The 25,164-nt window shown below is 49.5% G+C and overlaps 1 protein-coding gene across 4 annotated transcripts in view; it reads left to right on the plus strand.

The window, feature by feature from the left end:
- ZBTB16 (zinc finger and BTB domain containing 16) overlaps nt 1-25,164 on the plus strand; it is an 87,881-nt gene that overhangs the window by 36,364 nt on the left and 26,353 nt on the right. For all 4 annotated transcript variants that reach the window (XM_052697063.1, XM_052697061.1, XM_052697062.1 and 1 more), the window contains exon 3: nt 15,553-15,650. In XM_052697063.1, coding sequence (XP_052553023.1) covers nt 15,553-15,650 — 98 coding nt within the window. The remainder of the gene's footprint in view (nt 1-15,552; nt 15,651-25,164) is intronic.

Here is a 25,164-nt window from a genome sequence, read left to right on the forward strand (position 1 = left end):
ATTCCTGTGTTCATTCATCCTTCTATTTAAACTTCTCTGTAAAGACGGTAGCTACAGATGGTCTTTTGGTACACGCTTTAGCTCGGAGACCTTGGCCCCGACAAAGGGGTACAGAGGGAGCAGCAGAGTGTACAAAATATTTCCAACCATTAGAAATCAAGTTCTTATTCACTGGCAGCGCCTGTTTTGAAAGTGAATTTATGCGAAAGCGTCATAACTCGAGAGCGGGGTGTTTCCAGGAGTCGGGCTTAATTAATAGGCAAATGCTCGCCGCACTTTGTTGTTTATTGCTGCGCTCCAGAAACGTGAGCATTTTTGTTAGCTGCCTGCCTTTGTGTTGTACAACACAAACCCCTCTGCTTTCCCTGTGTTTTACAAAGGGAAATAAGAAGGACTGTGGGTTTTGTGCCTTGTTTTCGTGCTGGATCACCCTGTGGTTTCTCTTAAGCCCTCTGGCAGTGTTTTCTCGTTTCCCAGCTCAGGGCAATGCCGTGGTTTTGGCATCCCTCTGCCCTGCACAGAGCAGGCATTGGGCCCGTTGGTTACCTGTAGAGCTGCTCATGGGCAGGATGATGGCCCATCCCTTCTGTGCCCTTGGGGCAGTGCACGATTGGATGCTGTCCATTGGTGCACCTCTTGGGGAGCAAAGAGGAGATAAAGGTGTAAAAATGGCAAAGCTCGGGCCTTCGTGCCAACGCTTTAATCATGGTTAAGAGCAAAACGTATTGCACTCTGCCTTGTGTGTTTCACAGCGACTGCGTGGCAGGGACAAGCATCGGCACTGTCTGGTTTCCTTTGTAGAGACAGGATTGGAGGGTAAAACGTGCAGTGGGATGTGTGCTGCATGGGGAGCAAAGCATGACATGAGAGCACCCCAAAATCCCATGACGGAAAAGGCAGAGCAGTGGGACTGGGGACTGCTATCAGACATAGAGAGCTTGGGGAAATTCTATCTGGCTTGGAGGTGTCCTTGCCAAACCTGGAGCGAGCGTGCCAGGTGGTGACAGGGAAGCTTTTAATAACCCCAGTCCCAGCGCTGGGGCTGGGTGTGGGGGGAGGCAGCGTGCTGTTCCCTCTGCCCCCAGGACGTAGGTTCTAATCTCGCCGTGATTGAGCTGATTTCGTTTTATAGATTGGAATTTCACTGTGATAGGAACGGATGAGCCTAATGTGAAAAATCTACTTAATAAAAAGCCTCATTACCTGATGCTGAGGGGCTGAGAAAGCAAAAGCGAGCGGCGTACGGAGCACCCCGGGTGCATTTCATCCTTCCTGAAGGAAAACTGGGACTAAAAAGTTTTCTGCAGGAAAAACCGAATTCTGCCGTCTCGTTTTTACACATGCTGTGCTTAAATATTAACACCAATTGAGCAAATTGCCTTTTAACTGCCTTTATTTGCTTTCATTAACAGTATAATTTAAAAGCTCCAGAATTTGCATGGAACCTGTTGTGCATGTTGGGGAGGGGGGTGAAACCGTTCATAAATTAATTAATGGTGAGAAAGCCTCTTCCGAGAGGTCACAGAGCACAAGGGCAGCGGTGCCGTCCTGGCAGAGCACACCGTGTGCTCTTGGCTGCAGAGAGCTGTGTCATCTCTTGGCGAACGTGGAAGATATCTGTTTATTTTTAAGCGGAACATCTTTTCAGCTAAGTAAAACTCATTACGCCGAGCCGAAGGCGATCCTGTGGGTGTTGGCGTAGCAGGGGTAGAACTGATGCCAGGATGCGCTGAGGAGGTTCCTCCAGGCTCACCAAAAAAGTGGGGATAAAAGGAAGAAGCTCCGACTTGTTCTTGTCCCCCTCTTTGCTGTCCCCATCCCCATCTGCGCAGCCCTGGCGTGAGCCGCCGACCTCGGTGTTCTTCCAGTGAGTGACATCTGCCCGCATTGTTCCTCCATGAGATTACTCGAAATATGCTAAAAGTTTCCAGCATGATTTCACTGCATCGCTCGCTTCCTTCTGTACAGATGTTTTTGTGGTTTCGGAACCGGGGCCAAATCAAACATTATGAATGAGATACAGAGACCACCGTGTGCCACGGGATATTGACAGCTCCTCCGGGAGTTGGTTTCTACAAGCTATTCTGACACCTCCGGATTCGATAGCATTACCCAAAAAGTGTGTTTTACTTAGGAGAGTTTCGCTATCAGATGGACTTTCTGATGGACTCGTTCCAAGCATTCGCCTTCCCATTCATTCCTGCTGTCAGTCACGGCCGCTGCCCTGCACCAACAATGCGCCTTTCTCTCCCGCGCCGCACGCGCCTCTTTTTTTTTCTCTTTTTTCTTTTTTTTTTTGGCCGTAGGAAAAATATTTTCAGAAATCACGCTTATGAAACGCTGATAATAAGCATTTTGTTTCTCCACACCTCGGGAACTTGTTTGGAGAAACGTGAGGTTTGTGGCTGCAGATTTTGCCCAAATAGCCCTGATAAAAGCGCTCGTTGTTCTCAGTTTTCTCTCCAACCTGGCGCTCCTGGCCATCCTCCTTTTTGCCATCTTGGAGCATTCATTGGCTGCTACCAGGGGGACCCTCAGCATTTTAAAGAGGAGAGGAAGGATGGGGCGAAGCGCTGATTTCTGCACAACACTTCTGTTCCAGGCATCTGCTCCTGAAAATGTTGGAATATGTTTCTAGCTTCTGCTTTCACACAGGGGGAACAGCTGATATCTCCTTTAAAAAAGCCAGAAGGATTAAGGTTACAAAGCTGGCTGCAAGCTGCATGTGGGGCTTTGGCTTCTCCCAGTTGTGGCTGGGAGTTGGTTGAATGGCCTGAAGTTGGGGCTGCCTCACTGGGATTTGGGTTGGGTGACTAGGGGTGGCATTGGGTGTCTGGGGGTTGTGTTGGGTGACGATGTGCTTGGCCATAGGTGGGCTCCCAGTGCACCATGCCAGCCAGGATGGTGCCCCATAGTGTGCACTGATCCCTCCTGCTGCCACCCCCCTCTCTCCAGGCAGTTCAGGTTCTTGCCAGCTGAGCACGGTTCAGGAGCATTAATTTACTAGCTCATCGCCTGGCTTCTAATTGGACGTAATTAGTTCTTTGTCAGCCTTTCGAACTTGTGAGGTGATGAAAGGGAGTCAGGTGAAGGCAGCAGTGGGTAGGGCAGCAGGGGGTTGTGCTGCCCCATGGGGCTGCCTGTACCCCACTGTACCCTCTGTTGCTTTTTGTCTTCCTGCTCCAGCACGGGGCTTCTCCAGACCTGTCAGGTAAGGTCAGCAGACCCTCTCCTTGTCTACTTGTTTCTCACTGAAGTATGAGCTCTGGCTCTTTTTTGGAAGGGAGTAACTCTGGTTGCATCATAGATCAGCTTTGTTCTGATTATTTAAGGAACGACTGGGAATTGTGGTTCTGGTTTTGTGGCATTTTGGAACAATTTGCGATCCTGCTTCTGTTGGTCTGTGCGGACAGAGTATTTCCAGCCCAGATTCCTTAAGCAGATGTGGAAACTAAGTTCAATGCGTTGTGGTTGGGCTGTGGGGCTTTCTTGCATGGGTACAAAGGGCAACATTCCCCACTTCAACTTCTACATCACTGATCTGCTGGAAAACGGGGGTCTCAGTGGGGCAAGAGGAACACAAGCAAGAGCTCTGAAAGCTTTGGGTTTCCTCCCCCATGCCCAGTGCTGGGACCAGTGAGGACTCTGCAGAGGGATGCTGCCAGCCCTCCTTCTGGCAGGAATTGTGGTTTCACCTCCCTCCTCTTGTTTGAAGGCACGCCACAAAAGGATAGGGAAGAAAAAATTAATTCATTCCCCAGCAAAACCGAACTGCGGCTGAGAGGAGCCTTTCTGGGGAAGCCTTGCAGGTCTCTGTGTTTTAAGTCTGTCTGAAGGTATCTATCTCTTCGGGACTGTCTGAAGAAAGGCTGTGTAACAGCCAAGTATTAAGGTTTCATTAATCAAAGACACTTCCACTGCCCCTTTACAGAAACACAACTGCTTTGGCTGTCCTTTGCTGACAGCTTGCTAATTCATCTTCCTAGGGAAGGGGGGAGGGAGGGAACCTGCTGCTATCTACTGCTGCAAAAACTTCAGCAATTGCTGTGCTGGGTGCTGAGAGGCTGAGGGGATGTGTTTGTTTTAGAAGTTTAGCCTCTGTGCTTCGGGTGGTTTTCCATGGACTTGAGTGTTACGCATTGGCCCCTGCACCTGTGAAGCACCCCTGTGTATAAATGGAGAGGTCTGCTTATTTGCAGAAGACATTTTTGCCAGAAGACCCTATGGGGGTGAGGCTGGATGTGCACCCACGAGTGCTTGGGTGAGAGGTGGTGGGGGGGGGGTTGAAGAGTGTTCTGAAGGAATGAAATTTCGGCATCTTTCCTTCTAGCTGCAAAAAAAAAAAAAAAAAAAATGTTTTGGAGTCCTTAATAATAACAAAGTGTTTTCATCAAAGTGCTTTCTTCGTATATGTGCTGACATCTGGAGAGCAGAGATAGATATTTTCCTTAAGACTGTATTTTCAACCCGTGAGCTCTTCCCTTGCTGTTAATTAATCCTTTGTAGTTTAGTGACTGATGAAATCATGACTCTATGAAATTTTAATCCTTGCGCTGTATAGACACAACTGACATTATCAGAGGACCCCAGGTGTGTTCTTGAAATTAGTTTGTTGAATCTATTGCATATTTGATTACCTTATAAAAATCCCCAGGATCTGGGCCATGCGTTTGAAAGAACGCGCTTCCCTGTAATTTCTGTGTGTCTGTAGTGAATGTGTGAAGGTAGCAGCCTGGCTGCTGCCAAGGGAGGGGAGCAGGGGGCAGAAAACAATGACATGGGATGCACTGGGGATGGATGGTGGCTTGGGGTGGGAGGACATCAGCATCTTTGCAATGAGGCGAGCTGCTGGGAAACGCACGTTTCCCTGTCGTGCCGGAGCAGCTGAGCTTGTGATGGATTTATTTCATCCAGCACGACTGACCCCAGAGGAGCTGGCAGTGGGGAGGGGGGCACGAGCGCTGCTGTGAGCTGATGGGGTGAGAAGTGGGGTACTCCTGGTGCTGACACACTGCCAGCCGTGTCCCCGTGGGTTGGGTCTGGTGGCTGCACCATCTGCATGGGGAATGGAACCATAAAAACACCCCCCGCCCCTCACATTCCATTCTTGGTGAAGTCTCCCCTTTGTTTCAGCCATGCTCAGCATCCTCTTGTTTTCTTCACTCTCTCTTTCCGTCCTGTTTCTGGCTCGCTGTGGAGTTGGGCCATCTCACCCCCAGGCACTGGGATGGTGCTGCCGTGGCTGGATGGATCCCACGGGGTCCCTTCAGCATCAGATGGGGGGTGTCAGCCTTGTGCCTGTGGGCAGCCCAGGACCAGTCTGCGTGCATCACACAAGCAGGACAAGCTCTTGTGTATAATTAATGGCACTAAGCATCTGAAGTCATGCCAGAACCATTACCTTCTGCCTCTGAAGTGGGACATCTGGGCAATTAGGAGCTGCGGGGCTCTTATTTAAGGAGCCCTGCGCTCTCTTGGCTGCTTTGCCAAAACCTGAAGTACTTGCAGGCTTCACGTACAAGCTGGGCGTCCAGCCTCTGTCTCCAGAATTCCAGAGCTTCCCCAGCAGCCTGGTCCCAAGGCACAGCAGTGCTTGGAACAGCCTTGCTTAGCGTGTCCCCATGTTCCAGCACTCCTGGTTGAAAGCAGTGGAAGGACAAACCTAGCACTTCACAACTTGCAGGCTGCTCCAATGGGATCCATGCTGCTAGGGAGACCAGATGATGAATATATTTTTAAACTTGGAACCCATGAACCACTTATTATTTCTGAATTAGGAATCAAAACATGTGAATAATCACTCCGTTGCTGCAGCAGATGTATTCGGCTTTAAGGTCACTTTGCTTTTTTGTTGTTGTTGTTGAAATTCTGTATTTTTAAAAATAAGTTCCTCTGGTTCTCTCTTTGACATGTCTGACATCCATGTCATGTTTGCTCAACTTACGAGTCAAAACAAGTGTTATGCCAAGCGCAGCGCTGCAGGGTCAGTGTAACCCATGCAAGCAAACACTATTCTTTTATTTTTCAATACATCAGTGTCACTGGATGCCCGAAGAATATGGACGATGGTTTTGGACTGCCAAATTAGCGTTGGCTATTCTAAGCAGGGCTCTGTGAATCAGGAGGCATTAACCCATCGGTGCTCGCACGCTCAGCCTGCTGGTGCCCAGGAATTGCTTTATGCCCACAGTCCAGGGCTTTGCTGCAACAGCTGTGGGCAGTGGTTGGGCTGGGGATGGATCCCCGTGGCAGTGCTTGGCGCAGGGGTTGGTGTTATTCCATCAGTTTGTAAAAACCAAGAGCAGGGAGGGAGGTATTGGATTTTCAAAGTGAATATCGCCAAGTGCAGCTAATGCGAGCATGGAAAAGTACTGAGAGCTCAAAATGGGGTTGATCTCCAATTTCAAAATCCTTTAGCAGTTGGATGGAGACTTGGGTGCCTTTTCTAATGTTTTGGCGTTGCTCTGAGGTGCTGTCAGAGTGGTACAATGGAGATCATACAATCATTGAGGTTGGAAAACACCTCTTCCAGCCCCACCATGCCCACTAACTGCGTCCCTGCTGGTGGCATTGCCCTGTTAAGCAGTAGAACTGCTTCAACCACTTGTAACTTTCGTGCCCTTGGTGACATGCAGGAGTCACATCCAAAGCGTCATTCCAGAACACACGAGAAGATAAATGAAATCTCTTTAGTCCTCTGCTCTGTTGCCTGTTTTCCTTTGTCCTCCGGTGTGGGTTCATAGGACTGGAAGTCCCCAGGAGGCAGCAGGGTGGATAAAGGTGCTGCTGCGTGTGCTGACTTGGGCGCACAGCGTGCTGGGACGATCCCTTCCCTTCCACAGCGCTTTAGCACATGTGGGATTTAAAAAAAGAAAGGCAGACAGCACGCTTTGAGCATTGTTTGGTTTGTTGGGTTGTGTTTTTTTTTCATGTAAGATGAGGCAAAGCAGGAGGGATCTGTTTCTCAACTTCTTTAGACACAAGAGGAAGTGTCGGCGTGTTGGTGTGATGAGGTCAGCGTCCTCTTGAAGCTGCAATGATGAGTTTCTTCATCACAAATATCACACGGGCACTGGGTTTTAGTGCCCTGTATTGATAGCTCTCTCCTCTGCCCCCCCCTTATTTCCTTCTTTATTAATTTAGAAATAGTAAAATCTTTATTTCCCGCTCCCATGAGGTTTTATTTAGAAGTGCAATGGCTGTTTGAGGGCAACTTTTTTTTTTTTTTTTTCTGCTTTTTAAATCTGTTAAACCAAGAGGAAGGGCTCTGCTCCCTTCCCCCCTTTCCTTACGCCCTTAATAGCTCTTTCTGCTATTTTAATCTGCTGTGTTTGGAGATGAGGGCCCTGGCAGCGCTGTAGCGGTGCCATCGGCTCCAGCCGGCACGCGGTTGGATGTCATTGATCTGAGCTGCAGATGTAACACTCTGATCTGAGGTGCATGCACTTGCTTTCTCCTTATCACCAGCTGTAAGCAGCCATTGGATGCTGCCTCCACTTCTGCATCACTGCTGCCCATGGGTGCGTGCCCCCATCCCTCCCAGATTGCTTTCTATTTAGGCAAGCTTGGTGAGCCAAGCTGGCACCACGCGGTTATCGTTGCATCCCCGGGCTCCTTCCTTATCTCTGCTCCCAATTTCATTCCCTTTTCTATTTGCAGCCAATATAGAATGTGGGTTTTGTTGCCTGCGATCCACCTGGTGACCTTGGTTCTCCACGAGGTTCCTGCTGTAAATGAGATGTGGCATCGCCGCGTGGATCCTGATAAAATATATCAGCAGATTAATTGATTTTCATATTGATTTGCTGGGGCGAGAGGGGTGCAGGTGAAAAAAACGAGCGTCCCCTGATGGTCTCCTGCACCAAAGCCATCGCCCAGTGCTCTCAGGGATGCAATGGAGCCGTGGGGTGGGCACAGTGCTGGTGGGGCAGGATTGATGCTGAGAAGCAAAGGGGGAATTTGGGGCCAGGAGGCACATCTGGCACGCTGTGAGCTCGGCTGCGTGCGCGCTGACAGGTGATTGGTGTTATTAGGATAAGTGAGCTCACCCCACAGAGATATTGCTGGTGCTCTCGGCGAAGAGCACGAAGGAATGCGAGTGAACCTGTTATGGAATTGCTGGTTTGTTTTTTTTCTTCCGAGTTATTTAACTGGATTTCATTTGGGATGCTGAGCCACGCCGGTCCTGTGCCGTCCGCCTTGCGCTTTATGTGCGTTGTTTGCAGCAGGAAGGGAACACAGCAGCCGACGGTTCCGCATCTGATGGAACAACGTATTTATAGCCTGATATAAATAAAATCAGAAGGTTCCTATAAAACTCTGTTATTACTGCAGTACAAAGTTAGAAATGCTTGAGGTTTCTGCTGCTTGGCTCTCACATACGGCAATGAATATTTTATAGGAAAGGAAATACTTAGTGTCTGAATCTTTTTATAGTGCTGCTACTTACAGGGGTGGTAACCTTCCAGCTCTCACGCGCAATTGCAGCAGCTCCTCCGCCTCTCACAGCACCATGCACAGGGCTGTGAGATGCTGCTGCTGTGCTCCAGTCCGGACACATGTACTGAGCACCAGGGAGGTGCATGAGGTGCTGAGGTTCAGTGCTTTGGGCACAGCACTGGGATTTCTGACTGTTGCACAGACGAAGCATAAGGAGCATCTGTGAAATGCAGAAGGGTGGATTTCTTTCTGTGCTTTCTCTCTTTCGAGTCAGTGCAAGACTCTTAACGTTGTGTTAATGTGTATTTTTACTTTGCTTTTAATGCAGTAGGTCTCTGAGATGTCACTGATGCATCCTGATCTCCCTGTTTCAAGCTACAGCAGGGGAGATTCAGGCTGGACATGAGGAAGTATTACTTTTCAGAAAGGGTGGTCAGGCACTGGAATGGATGCCCAGGGAGGTGGTGGAGTCACCGACCCTGGGGGTGTTCAAGGAAAGGCTGGATGCTGTGCTGAGGGACATGGTTTAGTGGGAGCTATTGGGAATAGGTGAACGGTTGGACTGGGTGATCTTTTAGGTCTTTTCCAACCTTGGTGATTCTATGATTCTATGATTGTGTTTGCAGCAGTAAGATGAGAGGGAACAGCACCGAGTTGCACCAGGGGAGGCTCAGGTGGGATATTAGGGAAAACTTCTTCTCTGAAAGAGCGATCGTTGGCACAGGCTGCCCAAGGAGATGGTGGGGTCACCATCCCTGGAGGTGCTCAGGAGCCATGGAGATGTGGCCCTGAGGGACATGGTTTAGTGATGTTATTGGTGGATGGTTGGGCTGGGTGATCTTAGAGGTCTTTTCCAACCTTTGTGATTCCATGATTTCGTAGAGTCCATGTGATTTTCAGTGAGCTGGCTGCCCCATCAGTGGCTTTATGCATAGCATCACATCTGTTTTGCTCAGCCCTGGGACATCTATGGGGAGAAGCTACCGCATGCTGCCATCTCCTTGTTTTTTTTCTCATTTTCTACTTTCTCTGCCCAGCACAAGGCACAACAGCCAACCTGCTCCTCCAGAGCGCGTGCGCCTGGTGCAGTGTTTATTGCTGAGAAGTTATTGTTGCCAGCTGACCTCTGCAGCGGCCGAGATGGAGGAAACTGATGCAGCTTTTCATTGCAGAGGGACGCTGGCAAGGTTGCTGGAGCAATCAATCCTGGGCCAGGGGTTTTACTGGGGAAGTCTCTGGGTGCAGCCCTAGAATCGAGGAGACCCAAAGTGAAGGGCTCTGCCCCCGTGCCACGCTGTTTTTCCCCATGGAGAGTCAGGTGTGACGGAAAGCTCCGCGCACAAATATCAGAGGGGACAAGCAGCTGCTGGGGCTGCTCTGCTGACAGCGGGTCGGGGCAAGGCTGTGCGCCCTGCAGAGTGGGAAGCAAGCGCTTAACCTTGCTGTGTGTGTCACCTCGCCTTTATTTATTAGCTGGGCTCCAGCAGCGTTTCCTGGCGGAGCCCCGCGCCGGGGCTGTTTGTGCCGATGGATGTGTGTGTCTATTTCCATCCTGGAGGTGACCCTGGGAGCCCTGGCTGCATGTCAGCAAGCGCATGGGGCTGGGGCTGGAGCTTTGCTCTCCATTCAACAGGTATTTAGCAAAACTCCATGCTGCTGCAGCCTTTCCTTGCCAGCGAGGCTTTTTTTTTTTCCCCTTCTTCCCTGCCTTTCCCCGGTAGCCGTGCGTCCTGCCAAGTCTGTGCACAAGCCTTGAAATGACAAAGTACCCTTTAGTTAATTGCACAACGGATCGCCTAGAGTTAAAAGTTCTGATTTATATGACTATAGCTCTAACTGCTCAATAACACAGGCCTGTAATCTACTTTCATTTCAAACAGAACTGTGATTTATGGGGCAGCATGCCGCTTTAGCTCAGAAATGAGGTGTTCAACATATGCTCTGTTGACATAAATTTGGAATTTATCGCTCTTGTCAAAACTGCCTGTTGGACAAAGGTGCGTATTAAGGCAATAAATGGCTCAGAATAGTTTTCTGTCAAATTTCCTAACCATTGTATTCAGTCTATTTGAGGGAAAAAATATATACTTAAAAGTAATCAAATGTCCCAAATTCATGCATGTCGCTCTGAGAGGAAGGGGCTGCAGGGTGAGGGGGGAGCTTTCCCTGCGTTGGGTTCTGTGGGGAGGGGGGCTGTGTTTTGGGGAGGCGGAGGGGGGCTGCTGGGAAAGAGAAGCGTATCAAAGCGAAATGGAAGGGGATGGGTTTTGTGTAGCGGTGCCATGGTGGGGTGGGGACGCAGGCTGCCCCACGTCCCCTTTGCCACCAGCCCCATCCTTTTCACACAATGCACCCCGTGGGGAAACCTCATAATTTTTACACCGCGCGGTCTCGACTGGCCGAGCCTGGAATTACTGTCCCTTTGAAGTGCTTTTTGCGGGGCATTTACGGGCCTTTTTAATTGCCTGCAGCTTGTGAGGGGCCTGCCTGCATCCCAGCTTTTGTCCGGCTGTGCTCCCCCAGGGGGGGTCCCGCTGCCCCTTGGCACGCGGCTGCACGTGGGGCAGCCCCACAGCCTCCTGCCATCCATCCCCTGCATCATCCAGCGTCACCTCCTCACCTGCAAACCGCAGCTTCCGCTATTTATCCTAACAGTAATTAAAGAGAAAACTATCTTAGAAAAATAGCTTTGAAATATCACCCGGTGAGGGCAGGTGTTCCGGAGGTGCTGGGCTTCTTTTCTATTAAAGGGAAAAAAAAGAGAAAAGGAGCTTTTCCCAATTGTCATCGCTCTCGTTCCCGTGAGCATCCTCCTGGTTAATATGCTTGGGAGCGCACGGAATAAAATTTCAGCATCAATAATAAAGTGGAGTTTATCTTTTTGTACTTAAGTTTGGGCATCGCTTCTCAGTGGTGCACTTCAATATACTTCCCCCCCCCCTTTTTAAGGCACAACTTCAGTAAAACGGCACAAACACATATTGATCTTTCCCCTCAGATCTTAACAGCCTGAGCAGCTGTAATACCTTGCTTACATCTGCCAGGTTTTTTTTTGTGCAGTTTTGCAACATCTCCTTAATCCAGTGAGCATAAATAGAACATTTCAATCATATTTTGCTACCAGGAACCCGGCAGATAAAGCGCTTTAAGACCTTGTTGAAAGAGCCTGTATAAGATTGCGAGCGATAAGATCGTCCTATAAGCAGCCGCCAAATGAAAAACTTTTGTTCCCACTGAAATTTGTTGATAAAGATATTGAAAATAAATTACTCGGCGAGAACTTGAGCGCTTTAAAACAATAAGCAGGTTATGTAACGACTGGAAAAATCAGCGCCCAAGTTTGATGGCAGATGCAGATTTCCAGGAGCTGCGGCACCCGTGAGATTAATGGGCTCTTTTGTTGGCCGTGGCACCCAGCCCCGCTGTTTTTCTCTGTTTTGCTGCTTTTGCTGGAAGAGGTGGGAAGGAAGTCTTATAAATTTATGAGTGCTTGTCGAGTTTTGCACTGGGCGTTGTTGTCTGTGTTATGGTGAGATGGGTGAGGATGGGCGCAGAGCGCTGTGGGGATCCATGCGGTGCCCATTGGTGCCTTCATGGAGGAGGAGCAACGCTGTAGGGGTCTCTGAGCATCACTCCTGTCCCGTGAGCATCCCTGCTGTCCCACCCTGCTCATCCCATACCCCCTCACCTCCAGACCTGCTCTGAGCATGGCCGCCTCCAAAGCAGGTCCCACTGCATTTTGGCACAGCGCACGTTCAGCTCTTCCCATCTCGACATTTTGTTCCAAAAAAAAAGGAAGATAATATTTCTGTTGGCTAAAAGCTAAAAAGTTTGATGGCTCTTCTTGTTGGTTGGTGATTTGTTGGGTTGTTTTTTTGTTTTGTTTTTGCTTTTGTCTGCATTGAAGATAAGGAGCTCTCTGGCAGAAAACATTGCCTGTGTCTCCATGCTGGCATTGGCCCTTAAGGACAAACAGAGGGGGGGTTGAGGGGACAGCACAGGGCAGGGGGAGATGTGGTCACTGAGGTCTGGCAAGAGTTTGTCTTCACTTACAGAGTGACACCCATAGAAAAGCAACAGTAGAAAATGGCCGTTGTATCCTTGAAACAGAATTGGAGAGTGGTTTGATTTGGAGGGGACCCTCGGGGGCCGCCTGGTGCCGCTCCCTGCAGCGCACAGGGACACCCACAGCTCAGCAGTGCTCACAGCCCCGTCCAGCCTGACCTTGGCTGTCTGCAGGGACGGGGCACCACCGCCTCTCTGGGCAACCTGTGCCAGCGCCTCACCGCCCTCAATGAAAAAGACTTGCTTGGATGCAGTCAGTCTCGTTAGATATAATACTTTATTTCTCAAAGCTAAGTGTTTGTTGTTCTCAAGATAGCTTGAAAAGAATTAAAAAAAAAATCCAAACCAGAGCTATGCATTTCTTAAGGCTCCCTTAAAAACCACCAAAGTTTTACTTGAGCTAATTAACCAACTCTATTTTAATTCACTGAGAACGCTTTCTGGCCCCAGAGAGGTGAGCGCTGCAACTTTGGCTGTGCTCTCCCCAGCAAAAGGGTTTGAACCTGTAGGTGCAGAACTCAGCTCAGCCTGAACCGCGGAAGTGTGACAGGCATGTCCATAATTAAAAATGCAAAATTAGAAGATTGTCACTTATTTAGCTGACTTCTTGGCAGTAGAAGTCTGTCGGGAGGCTTGTGTTTTATTTATTTTTGCAAGGCAGATAAATCCTTTGGATTCTAAACTGCCTTGGCCTGAATTCGTGCATGACTCTTAATCCTTTGCTATGACACAGTGAATTCAGGACAAGCTTGATTAATAATTATATTCCACAGAAAAGTTGAGGGTTGAAACAAACTTGCTCTACAGCTTTTCACTGCCTTCTCTTTGTTTGGGAGTTTCTGCTCAGTGCTGGGTGTCTCTCTGTAGCCCAGCATTCCCAATGCTGCAGTTCAGCATCCTTGGGTCTCCTCATTACTGGGCAGTTGTGGGGCTGGCTGCCTTGCACGCGACCTGAAGGAGCCATCTGTGACAGCCACGATGGGAGGTGACTTTCTTGCAGAGTGCACTGCACTGCTGTGTTGTCTCGAAGCAAGTCGTGGGCTTTCCTTCCTGGTGCAAGCTTGGGAAGCACATCTCAGGGCTCTTTAGTGACACGGTTTTCATTAATTTCTAAGATGATTTAATGCCATTGTGCTGATTAGGTACTAAAAAAAAAACCAAAAAAACCTCTCTCTAAGAGTGGTGCTTTAAGATATTTAATTTCTTTTGGTCTTCTTAACAGATTAAGCATCTGTAATGTTGACAAATATTTAGACGCAATCATTTTGCATTGAGAAATGCAAAGGAATTTCATTCCGTGTGCAAATGCAGTGATTGAGTTCTTTGAGCAGGCGAAAAACGAGGAGAGGGGGAGAAACTCCACGCCAATTCTTTCATCAATGCCTTTGACCATGGGTGCTATCCTGACACCCAGACCATTGGGCACGGAGGTGAGGACAAAGCTGTGCACAGTGGACACTGCTCGGAGCTGGGCTGCGTCCAATATTCACCATCCAGACCCATACAAGACCATTTCTGTTTTGTGGTTGGCAGCAGCACAATAAAAATATACTTGTCTTGTTGCAAAGCAGTGATAAATGGTGGATTCGATCAGAGGTTGGCGTGTAGCTGTTTGGTGTGGTACTTCTCCAACGCACACAAATGCTTCTCTGTTTATGGAATCTGATTTTGAAATGTTGCATGTGCTGCTGCTCTCACGAATTCTTCCATGCCACCAGTATGAAAAGTTTGTGTTAGATGAGGTGTGTCCCTTAGGCAAAAGCCAACAAACTTGGCTTGAAGCATTTGTTACTTGGGGACGGTATTTTTTAATGCTTCTGTCAGTTGCAAAGCTGCACTTGTTTGCAAAAGCCTGAGCTTATCAATGCTGTGCGCCTCCTTGCAATGTGGGGCACAAGGTCTTGTGGGTTGCAGTTCTGGTTGTGCAATTTGGCAGAGGCACGTGTTGTTTTATACACCAAGACGTGGTGAGGGGCACATTTCCCATTGGCTGGCTGATGGTTAATTTTTTGTGTTGTGATTGTAACAGGCTGCATCTGGGTAGGAATTGAGATTTGATAACAGATGCGTCCAGGCAACCTCTTAGAGTTACACTGCTTTGTCTTAAAGGGCACAACACATAGGAAGGAGTTTACCAGAAGATACTGTATGTAGACATCAGGAATGGCTGGTGGATACGAACACATATCCCACATTCAGTGCTGAGAAACGTAGGATCTTACACAGCATGGCTTGGGTTGGAAAGGCCCTTAAAGATCATGGAACTATGGAACTGTAGAATGGTTTGGATTGGAAGGGGCCTTGAAGATCATAGGACCGTAGAATAGTAGAATGGGCTGGGTTGGGAAGGTCCTTAAAGAGCATATAACCATAGAATTGTGGGGTGGGAAGGTCCTTAAGGGGGATAGAACCATAGAATAGTTGACTTGGGAAGGTCCTTGAAGATCATATAATCGTAGAATGGTTGGGTTGGAAGGGACCTTACAGCTCCCTCAGCCCCAACCCGTGCCATGGGCTGCGTGCAACCCCCTTCAGGTAGCCTGGCCTTGAGCAGTTGCAGGGACGGAGTGCCCACAGCTTCTCTGGACAACAGCTGACGTAGAACCTCCCATCAGGACCTTTTTAAAACTTGAACCCATTTCCGCTGGCTCCTGGCTGCACGCCTGCATAAAATGTGTAGATTTCATTGAATATTTTGGAAGTTCTCCGGGTTCACATTTGGAACACCGTCTCCCCTTGCACCCTGCCCTCTCACACAGAATCACAGAATCACAGAATCACCCAGGTTGGAAGAGACCTCAAGGATCATGTAGTTCCAACCCCCCTGCCTAGCAGGGCCACCAAACATCCACATTCAGATCAGGTTGCCCAGGACCCCGTCCAACCTGGCCTTGAACACGGCCAAGGACGGGGCATCCACAACCTCCCTGGGCAGCCCGTTCCAGGGCCTAACTACTCTCCTTGTGAAGAACTTCCCCCTAACATCCAACCTAAATCTTCCCTCCTTCAGGCTCCCAGCAGCACTGACCTGTCTGTGTTTTCCCCTAGGAAGCTGCACAGCGGTATGAAGACGTACGGATGCGAGTTGTGTGGGAAGCGGTTTCTGGACAGCTTGCGGCTGCGAATGCACTTACTGGCACACTCAGGTGGGTCGGGTTTGGGGTGCTGGTAGGGATGTGTTCAGTGTCCACTTACTGCGAGTTCCTGATGCATGCACTGCACCCAAAGGTGGCCTCGTCCCCTTTGCAGCAGCAAAAATGGCAAACGTCTTCTCCAGCACCCATCCCTCGAGATGGGACTTTTTGGTGTTTTGTTTTGGGTTTGTTTTGTTTTTTGGTTTGTTTTTTTTTCACCTTGTTTTTAAAGTTCGTTTTCAATTCTGTAATTTGGGAAATATTTTCCATGCTGAGCAGCCTGCAATAACAAACTCCATGCAGTGCTCAGTGCTCTGTGCTGCTGCCAGAGGGCTCAGGCAGCGTCTTTGCTCCCGTGTGCTGGGCAGTGCACGCTGATCCTCACGTACAGATACCCGGCGTGGCTTCATTAGCAAAACTGTTGCAGAATTAGGTATTCTCTGTCTAATGAATCTAACTATCGGGTTCAAATTATGCAGGCCCTTTAATTAAATAGATATAGGAAGGCTGGAGCGCTGCGCTGGTGAGGAGGCTTCTGCAAGTCAATTTAGCCTGATGTTCCTGTTGGGCATGCAGCCCCATGTACGGCTAAGGGTTTTATTTAATTAAAACTAAAAAAAAAAAATGCAGGTGGCCTCTGGGTTCGTTAGCAGAGATGTGGTGGGATGCTCCACGGGGAGCAGCGCCGCGCACTGGGGTCTCCCAGAGGGATGATGCTGGGGAGCGTGCTTCAAGTTGGTGGCAGAGATCCTGAGCTCGGTCGCTTTACAAAGCAAAATCCCATTCTGCATGGGGCACAGGAGCCGGAGGGAGGGGGGTGGGGCTCGGGGCAGGCAGCGTCGCCCCGGGGCTGCAGGGCACGGACGTCCCCCCCTCCCGCGGCGCTGGCGTGCGCGGCTCGTGTTTGTTACCGCCGCTTTGGCTCTCGTCCCGTCCCTGGCCGGCTGCCAGCCGTGTGGGTACAGTATGTACAGTGCGCGCCGAGCCAAGTTTGTCATCGCACAGGATTAATTTTTTCTCTAATCTGGCAAGGGTTAGGGAGGGGTGGGGGCAGCGGGCAGGGCGAGCTCTCCCAGCGCTCGAAAACAGCCGCGGCGGATTCCAGCGCTGTTATTTATTAAAGCAGGAGACCTTTGCACCTCTCCCCTCGCCTCCCCCCGGCCGGGATGGAGCTCGGCTCTGAGGGGTCGGCTTGTTTTCCCGGTCAGCTTTGCCTTATACACAAGCTGATGATTGAATTGGGAGCATGCCCCAAAGGAGATGAGTGTCTCCCCTTCCCCACCCCACCCCCAGCACTGGTGCCCCGCTCTAAAGATTGAAGGCAGTGAATATCATTTTTAATTGCAGTTTGCATTTCAAACTTACCTAAGCAAGCGTTTGGGGGAGAAACTTGATGATAAAGGTGCTGTGCAGCTAATGGGCAGATTAGGGAGCACGTCCCCATTGCCCCTGCACTGCAGACAGACCTCATCCCCTGGCATGGGGTCGTGGGCATCACAGGTGCCACGGAGCTTTGGTTCTCAAAGAGCTGCATACGTCCCCAGTCATCTCATTGGTCCTATTTTGTCTTTTTGACCAAACTCTTCCCATAGTGGGTCTGAAGAAGCAATGGCCTTCTTCTCGAGCTGAAATGCTCCAGCACAGAAAGGCAGGAAACTGCAGGAGCCCAAATGGACTATTGCATGTTTTATTCTCATGGCTCTTGAGCACTCTCCTACTTAAGCCCATGCCTTACCCTGTGCCCCAGGGTAAAGGAGAGGGGAGCAGGGTGGTCCTGCAGGGAGAGGGGGTGGGAAGGGGCCAGTGCCATCCTTACATCTGTGTTGTCCTTGCGCTCTGAGCTTGTGGGGCTGCGTGTCTCGTGGAAATCCATTTGGTTTCTGGTGAGGAAAGGATGGATAAGTGAATCCAACATGAGTAAATGTAATAATTCTCATCTTTATAAATGTCCAAGCCAGCCTTATGGGGGTTTTGTGGTGCGCGCTGTGACGCGGGATTATTTGGCACTCTTATCTCAGCAGCTTTCAGGTGCATGATAAATACTCTGCCAAATGTTTACATTGCAATATAGGCTTACTCTTAATGAAGTGCAAAGTGTTGGTGCATGCGTGGCGTGGCTGCATTATCACTGCCTGCTCCTAACTGGGATGTGTTTGCAAAAACTTTAAAGATTGCATTAAGAGGAGGACAGAAAAAAACTCACTGCCAGGGAGAGGTGGGGGGATTTGGGGATTTACTCCTTCCCTGCTGCTTGCTTTGCCTTTGCTTCTGGTCTGAAATCTCTGCTGTGATGGAGATGGATGCTGTAACTACCCAGACTGCAAATGGGGACAAATGTGGGCAAGGCCATGTGTGAGGCTACTGCAACGCACGGGCAGTGCTGTGCCCTCCTGCAGCACCTGCACTGCCCGGGGGCTGCGGGGGGATGGAGGAGCAGCGCCGGGAGCTGCGAGGTGCTGGGAGCAGGATGCGGCTCCGACCCTGCTGCGATCCCATGGATCCCACGGGGGGCACCTGAGGGTGCTGATCCTGCCAAGCTCTCGCACTGCAGCCTCATTGCCCGCTGCACGTCTCTGATGAACATCAACTTTCCTTCCTCGCTGGTTATCTCCCGCTGAAGATGTTTGATCAGAGATGGAGGCGATAGCCCCTCGCCGCGCTCCTCCCTCCGTGCCCAGCATTGTTCGGTGAAGGGAGCAGGAAGGGAAGTGCTGGAGGCTCAGCGGGGATTTTTCCCGGCCCCCCCCCCCCCCCGCCTGGCCGCCGTCCCGCGTTCGGTCCCCGAGTGATGTCAGCGGCCTGCCGGCAGGTCTGGATGTTCTGCCAGCATTCCTGCGTTTATGATCATCCGCAGATGTGCATCCAAGAACACACTGTACCCACAGCAGAAATTAATGCAGGCTTGACTGCCGGCCAACCCGCACACACAGGAGAGAGGAAGAAAGAAAACAAAAACTGTTTAATGCTGTTTATAAATTATACACTGGCTGATGAAAAATACATTTCTCCCCCCTCCCCTTCCCAACCCCCCAATCCTTTCTGCCTCGGGAGTCTGAGCTGAGACCAGAAGAATATGGTTTGCTTTTTAGCTCCTGTTTTGGCTCCGTTCCTAGACCCGGCTGCTGATTCAGAGCCAGCTTATTTTTTCCCCCCTTACCTGATGAAATATATTTATTTTTCACCCGTCACCGCTTCTCCTCTCTCCCCGCTTTTTGGCTGCTCTTTGTTATTTAAGGTGTTCTGCGCCGCATTATGCGGAGCGCGATGCCAGGACCCATTACAGCATAGTGCTCTCTGTAGCAAATAAATCTTACGCACATCTGTCTACATTAATACCTCTAAATATATGTGATCATCGCGGCGCAGCCCGTCGCCTTCCAGGTTCCTCGTCGTGCATGCTAGATGGGAAAGTTATGGAAGTTCAATGCAGGGCACCGTGCCGGAGCCCCCGGGGGGGGTCGGGCTGGGACCTCTCCCCATGGCTGGGAGCCATCCCCTGCCCCATCGCCGCGGCGCCCGGCCCTCCCCGCGTCGCTCACAATCCATTTACATGGCTTTTGTGTTTTTTAATACTGCTAATGTTTATCATTTGCCCAACAGGCTTGACAGATTTTGTTTCCTGTAGAGCATCGCGGCTTTAAAGCCCCCTTGTTGCTAAGTAGCAGCCTCCCTGTACTGTAATGGGCTGATTTCGTATTCCGTTCAGCACTGTATCTTATTTTTGTATGCAAGACAAAGTGTTTTGATGGAGGACGATTGCAGAAGTGTCTGGAGGCTGTTTGGAGTTTTATGGGCTGTATAGTACACTGTGTGCTTTCTGAACAGAACACAGGCTGTTGAATTTTGGATTGGATTTGTCATTTTTTCCCCTCTGAGAGGAGGCTGTCAGATAGAACATTACTTTAAGGGTGGAGGAAAAGTGGAAATTATGTAATAACCTTTTTTATTGTTGCTAAGCTGAAATTATTGTTATTTTTTTTTTAACCTGAAAATATCCCCTTCTCCCCATTAATTCTCCCTGTGTCCCCGAGCAGCGCTCCAATCAGCAGATGAAATTGGCATGGTGATGCTGGTGGATGCTCTCCCCACCTTTGGTGCATCCACCCCATTTTTTTGGGTGGTGTGTGAGGGAGGTGCTGCTGGGTGTCTTCCCATGACAGGTGATGTGGCACAGCAGTGGGCAAAGTCCCCAGCAAGGGACAGCCTTCACCCCGTCCCCCTGCCCGGCGTGGTGCAACCACTGCCACCCGGCCAAGCCAACAGCATGGGTGCCAAAATGAGCCCAAACCCCAGAGCCCAGCCCCGGTTCATCCCCTGCTGGCAGGCTTCCCCTTGAGCATCACTCCTGCTCTGCTCTTTGGGATGCAGACCCACTGCCCTGCAGCTTGAAGGCAGCTGCAGAGGAAGGGTTGCACTGAGCATCCCGTTAGGGCACCACTTGGGTGCCTTTGGTTGCTCTTTGCTGACAAGCTGGAAGGAACACGTGACAAATGCTTGGGTTTACACCTTCCTCCTCTGCTACCTGGCGCTGCTGTCTGCCATTTCCCCATGAAGCTGCCCTGATAGCACTGAGGATGAGCTCATCCTTTGGGGCTGAGGTTCACACTCGGTTCAGAAGCCTTTGCCTTCTATAAAACCCACACCTTCCATTTTTTAATATTATTTTTATATTCAATTATCGCATTTTTATGGCAGTTTAGAGAAAAGGATGAAAAGAAAACCCTTTCACGTCTCTCTAAATCCAAACCTGGTTTGCAGCTTGATGTTTTCGGCCCTTCTTAGATTTCTTTTATAGTTTTAGTGGAAAGTACTGGAGATTTTACTGTCTATTCCACTTGGGTGAAATAGGGGAAAGGGAAATAATAATAATAATAATAATAACAATAATAATAATAATAAAAAGCAGCTTTATGTGAGCAAAAGAAGAAAACAAGAGAATGGGGTAGAGAACAGGCTAAATTTAAAATTGTAATTGGCTGACTTCCACAGGCTTGCGGGTGTTTTAATGACTCATAATAACTTCATTTAAAACCAGCTGAGCAGAAAATAGATTGGAGAGGAGCCTCAGGCCATTATGGATTTGTTTTTTTTTGACAAGCTCTGTTTTCGGCAGCCAGGAAGGCACTCACAGAGGGCTCGGCTGTTTTCTCTCTCTTAGAGTTGGTGGTCTGCCCAAGAGAGATTGTATAGAAACCAGGGCTCGGATTTTTTTCTTTCTTTCTTTATTTTTTTTTTTTTACTGATTAAAAATAGATGCCTTGAGGTATTATTTTAGCATCACTGTGGGTTGGTTGTTTTTTTTTCTCTCCTTTGCACTTTTGATGTGGTAAATGGAACATAAATAAAATTGTTTTTGAAATTACTGAATTAATTAGGGTAGTAAAGCGACGACAGTGCATAAATTTACTTGGCACTTTTTTTAATCCATATTTTTCCCTCTCTCCACCTTCTTGCCGATTACAGCGTTTTAATAATATATAATCCCAAATTTTTATTAATCCCTTGTGCTTGAGGGCGGGGACTGGAGTCAGTGCTGTATCACAGGGCTGTCGCTTTGGTGTTGCAGTTATGCAGGGTCTGTGTGTTCTGCTGGCATGGAGCCCTGCCTCAGGACCCTCCTTGAGATGCAGCACGGGCAAATACTGCTTTTCCTGTTTTCTGCCTCAAAATAGCAGCGATACGTTTGTGTGGGTTGAGCCTTTTGTGCCCATCCTTTGGCTGCGTTGTGCTTTTTGTTGAGTGAGGCTGTTGGAAGGCTGGGCAGAGCATAGGGCTATAAGCAGACATCCCATGATGGCCCTGGTCCTGCTGGCTGCTCTTTGCCATGGCTGGGGCCCTGAGTGGCAACCAGTCAATGTCAGAGGTTGGAGCTGCATGGTCTTTGAAGTCCCTTCCAACCATCTTTGGTTCTGTGCTCCTTAAGGTCCCTTCCAACCCAACTCATTCTGCAATTCTATGGCTCTATGGTCTTTAAGGGCCCTTCCATTCCAACCTATTCTATGTTCTCTGTGCTCTTTAAGGTTCCTTCCAATCCATTCTAAATTCTACGTTTCCATGATCTTTAAGGTCTCTTCCAACCCAACCCATTCTAAATTCTGTGGTTCCATGATCTTTAAGGTCTCTTCCAACCCAACCCATTCTAAATTGTATGGTTCCATGATCTTTAAGGTCCCTTCTAAACCATCTTATGATTCTATGATTCTTTTTCCTTCTGTTTTTTCGAGGCACATGAGTTACCATTTATATTTTTAAGTACCTCTTCTCCTTATTGCCTCAGCCTCCTTTCAGCTTTCTCCTGGCCACCAGCCCCATAAAAGTTTATCACAGTCAGGGATGGTTAAATGGGCGCAGGAAAACAGTGGTTTAGTAAATTGTAAAATTAGTTGGGAAGGTTAATGAGGCATGGCTCATCTACTGTCAGAGGAGAGCAGCTTTGCAGGTTTGTGGAGGTAGCAAAGCACCTTGCAAAGGTGTCCCCACTGCCACCTCTGTGACCCTCACAGGATCTGTCTGTCCCCATCTATTCATTTTTATCCTAACTCTGGAAAGACCACCACTGCACTTGTTGTAACGCAACACCTCAATTACAGGAGGTGCAGGAGGTGAAAATCAAAGCTTTGGAGCAGCCCAGCAGCTTCAGACCTGCTGCCTGTGCTGCAATTACGGTCTTGGGAACACCAAAGGCAAGCGGACGAGTGTCATTTTTAACCAGTTAGAACATTTTACTACTTCCTAACATCACAAGCATTAAACCTAGAGAGCCTACTCCTTGTCCTCAATAAAGTAATTAAGCTGAATGGGCGTTGGGAAGTATTATTAAGGCCGATAGGGACTAAAAATAGGAAGGCTCTGTTTTCAGATCCACAGAGCCTTTTCCTTACAGTTTGGAGCCATTTCAGGGTACCCCCATGCCAGGATGAGCTGTTGAGATGCAGGATGCTTTGCAGGAGGTGCGGTCTGGCACTAAAGCTTGTAGTTTGCTTTATTCCATGGGAAAAGTTGATCAATTGTTTCCACGTTTCACAGAGTAGATGCCCGGGGGAGTCTGAAAGAAGCTGTTGTTTCTTTTAGGTGGGTTAAAATAGTGGGATGGTGTCTGTGGGTCCAGGTGTGCAGTGACTGGGTGCACTTGGGCACAGTGGGTGCCAGTGGGCTCGGCATGGCCAAAGGATGCCACTTGATCCCAGTGCTAGAGCAGCTGTGCAGCCTGGGACTTTTGGGGGAAAAAGATGTGGAAAAGGGATCAAATGGCAGCGCTGCATCTATGGCTGCCCAGTAGGTAGTAACTGGGGGCGAAACTCCGAGCTGGGAGCCCCAGGCACCGCATCCATCCCGCTCGGGGGCGATGTTCAAGCTGGCCATTTCTGGGATCTAATTTCCGAGAAGCCGAGCGCATCGCTCACGCCGTGTCATTAAAACAAGCATCATTCATCCCCATGTCACGGCACGAGCAGCCTTAGCCCCGCAGGGAGGAAAAACCTGTCCAGCGAGGAAGAAAAGGGCCAAAAAGCACAAAAAGCACGTGCTGACCCCATCCCGCTGCGTGCCGGGCGCTGAGCGAGCCGCTTCTCGGCGTGTTTTTGCCAGCCTGCTGCCGCGAGGACCTTTATTAGGCAGGAGCTATAAATTTGCTCGTACAGATATAAATGTTCGGTGGAGGCTTGTGTGCCAATTACAAGGCATGCTCCAAAACACAGCTGATACTTGGCAGCACGTTAAGTCCCATCCCCTTGGGAAGATCATCTGAAGATATCTATGTACTGTAGGCAATAGAAGCCACTCGCTAAAAATACCCTCCCAAAACTTCTGTTTACATTTTACTGGGCTAATAGTTTTTACGGGTGTTATTTAAAAGGAGAAAAGAGTAAAGAAAAAAAAAAAAGAGGGGAGAAAAAAAAAAAAAAAAAGCCCTGACACAGCCTCTTGATGTACTGCTTTCAAATATGTCATGCTCCCTCTAATAAACATCTAACTGTTTTTTTCTAAGCCCTGTTATAATAAGCTCAGATGTTGGATGACATTTTTCCTGGTGACTCACATAGTAAAATTAACCTTGAACTATTTACATATTCAATCGCCGTACTCTCTCCTCCCCCCTCTCCTCCGAGTGTGTGTACATTACAGGAATTCTGGCTCCAGATCAGTTTTTGTTTTGTTGATTAAAAAAAAATTCCCTGCCTGGAGTACACATCTACTTGAGTGAAAGAACACACAGTCCTGGCCTTTGGAAATTGGCAGGCAGCGTGCTGTTCCCTGACTGATAAGAGGTACTGTAAATAAAACTGTACAGCATAGCCTGTTGTAAAATGCCCCATGTCTGTACTCATTGTTCTGACAGCTTATGCTTTTTTTGGGTATGCTGTTTTGGTACACTCTGTACTTCCTTATGTAACCCAGCGTGCATATCTCATCAGAACATTCACCCTGTTTATTTTAAAATCTCAAGGAATTTTGCTGTCCCCCTGCCCTCCCCGCCCCCCGGTCAGCTGCTGGCGGGCGCCTCGTGCTTTGCTTTTCTCTGAGCTGTTCAGCAGTCCCTGTGCCTTCCCGCATCCCCCCCCCTGCACCCTGCACTCATGCCCACCTTCCCCTCTGCATAGGATGGCACTGTGTTGAAGCTGGGGGCCGTGTTGGAGCTGAGGACTGCGTCGATGCTGGGGGCTGCAGCTCCGTGCTGTCCCCACCGTGGCCCTGCTGCGGTGGTGGTGATGCTCACGGGGTCCTGGCCCCTCATGGTTCATCTGCTCGACACGGGGCCAACTTGTTGCTCCATCAGGTTGATGTAACCTCGTGGATTGCGCTTCGCAGCAGTGGGTCTCGGAGAGCTCAAAGTGGAGATGGAGAGGCATCGCCTTGGCAACTGCCTGCTGTACATCAGCCGTGCTGGAGGCTGATGGGGAGGGGAGGGCGGCGCTGCCCTATTGATCAGGGTCCCATGGGTGCCCGGGAAGGCTGCCCCAGTCCTGTACTCCCAGTGCCTGTCCCTTCAGCTGGTCTGGGAGCTGCCCCTCTGCACTTCATCGAGATGCTCGCCGTGCTCTGTGCCTGCTTTGGCTCAGCAGGATGGTTTGGGTGCTGAGTGCCCATCATTTAGCATTCGCTGGATGAGGTTTTGTTGTCCCCATGTGGACAATGCCCCGTGCCCCCTGTTCAGCCCTGGGTATGGCATGCAGTGTGTGCTTCTGGGGAGAAATGAAATTACGAAGAAAAAAAAAACAACCACCCAACCCAACACAGAAACCGTGGCATGGCCCTGCTGGCCTTTTGGGTCACTGCTCCAGGAACAAAACATCCCGAGCAAGCTCCTGAACAGCAGTGACCTCTCTAATTATGCCGGTAATAGAGCCCAGCTCGTTATTAAAGCCGTCCTTGGGCAAAGGGAGGGGGCAGCTGGCATGGGGCTGTGTCCCCACATCCCTGTGTCCCCCAGCACATGGGAGCAGGGCTGCAGCCGTGCCGTGATGTCACCAAAATGCACTTTCCTATTTATTTTTTTGCAAGCAGCCATGTGGTTTATGCACACTTG

The sequence above is a fragment of the Tympanuchus pallidicinctus genome, unplaced genomic scaffold (assembly GCF_026119805.1).
Source record: "Tympanuchus pallidicinctus isolate F22 unplaced genomic scaffold, pur_lepc_1.0 scaffold30, whole genome shotgun sequence".
Lineage (NCBI taxonomy): Eukaryota > Metazoa > Chordata > Aves > Galliformes > Phasianidae > Tympanuchus > Tympanuchus pallidicinctus.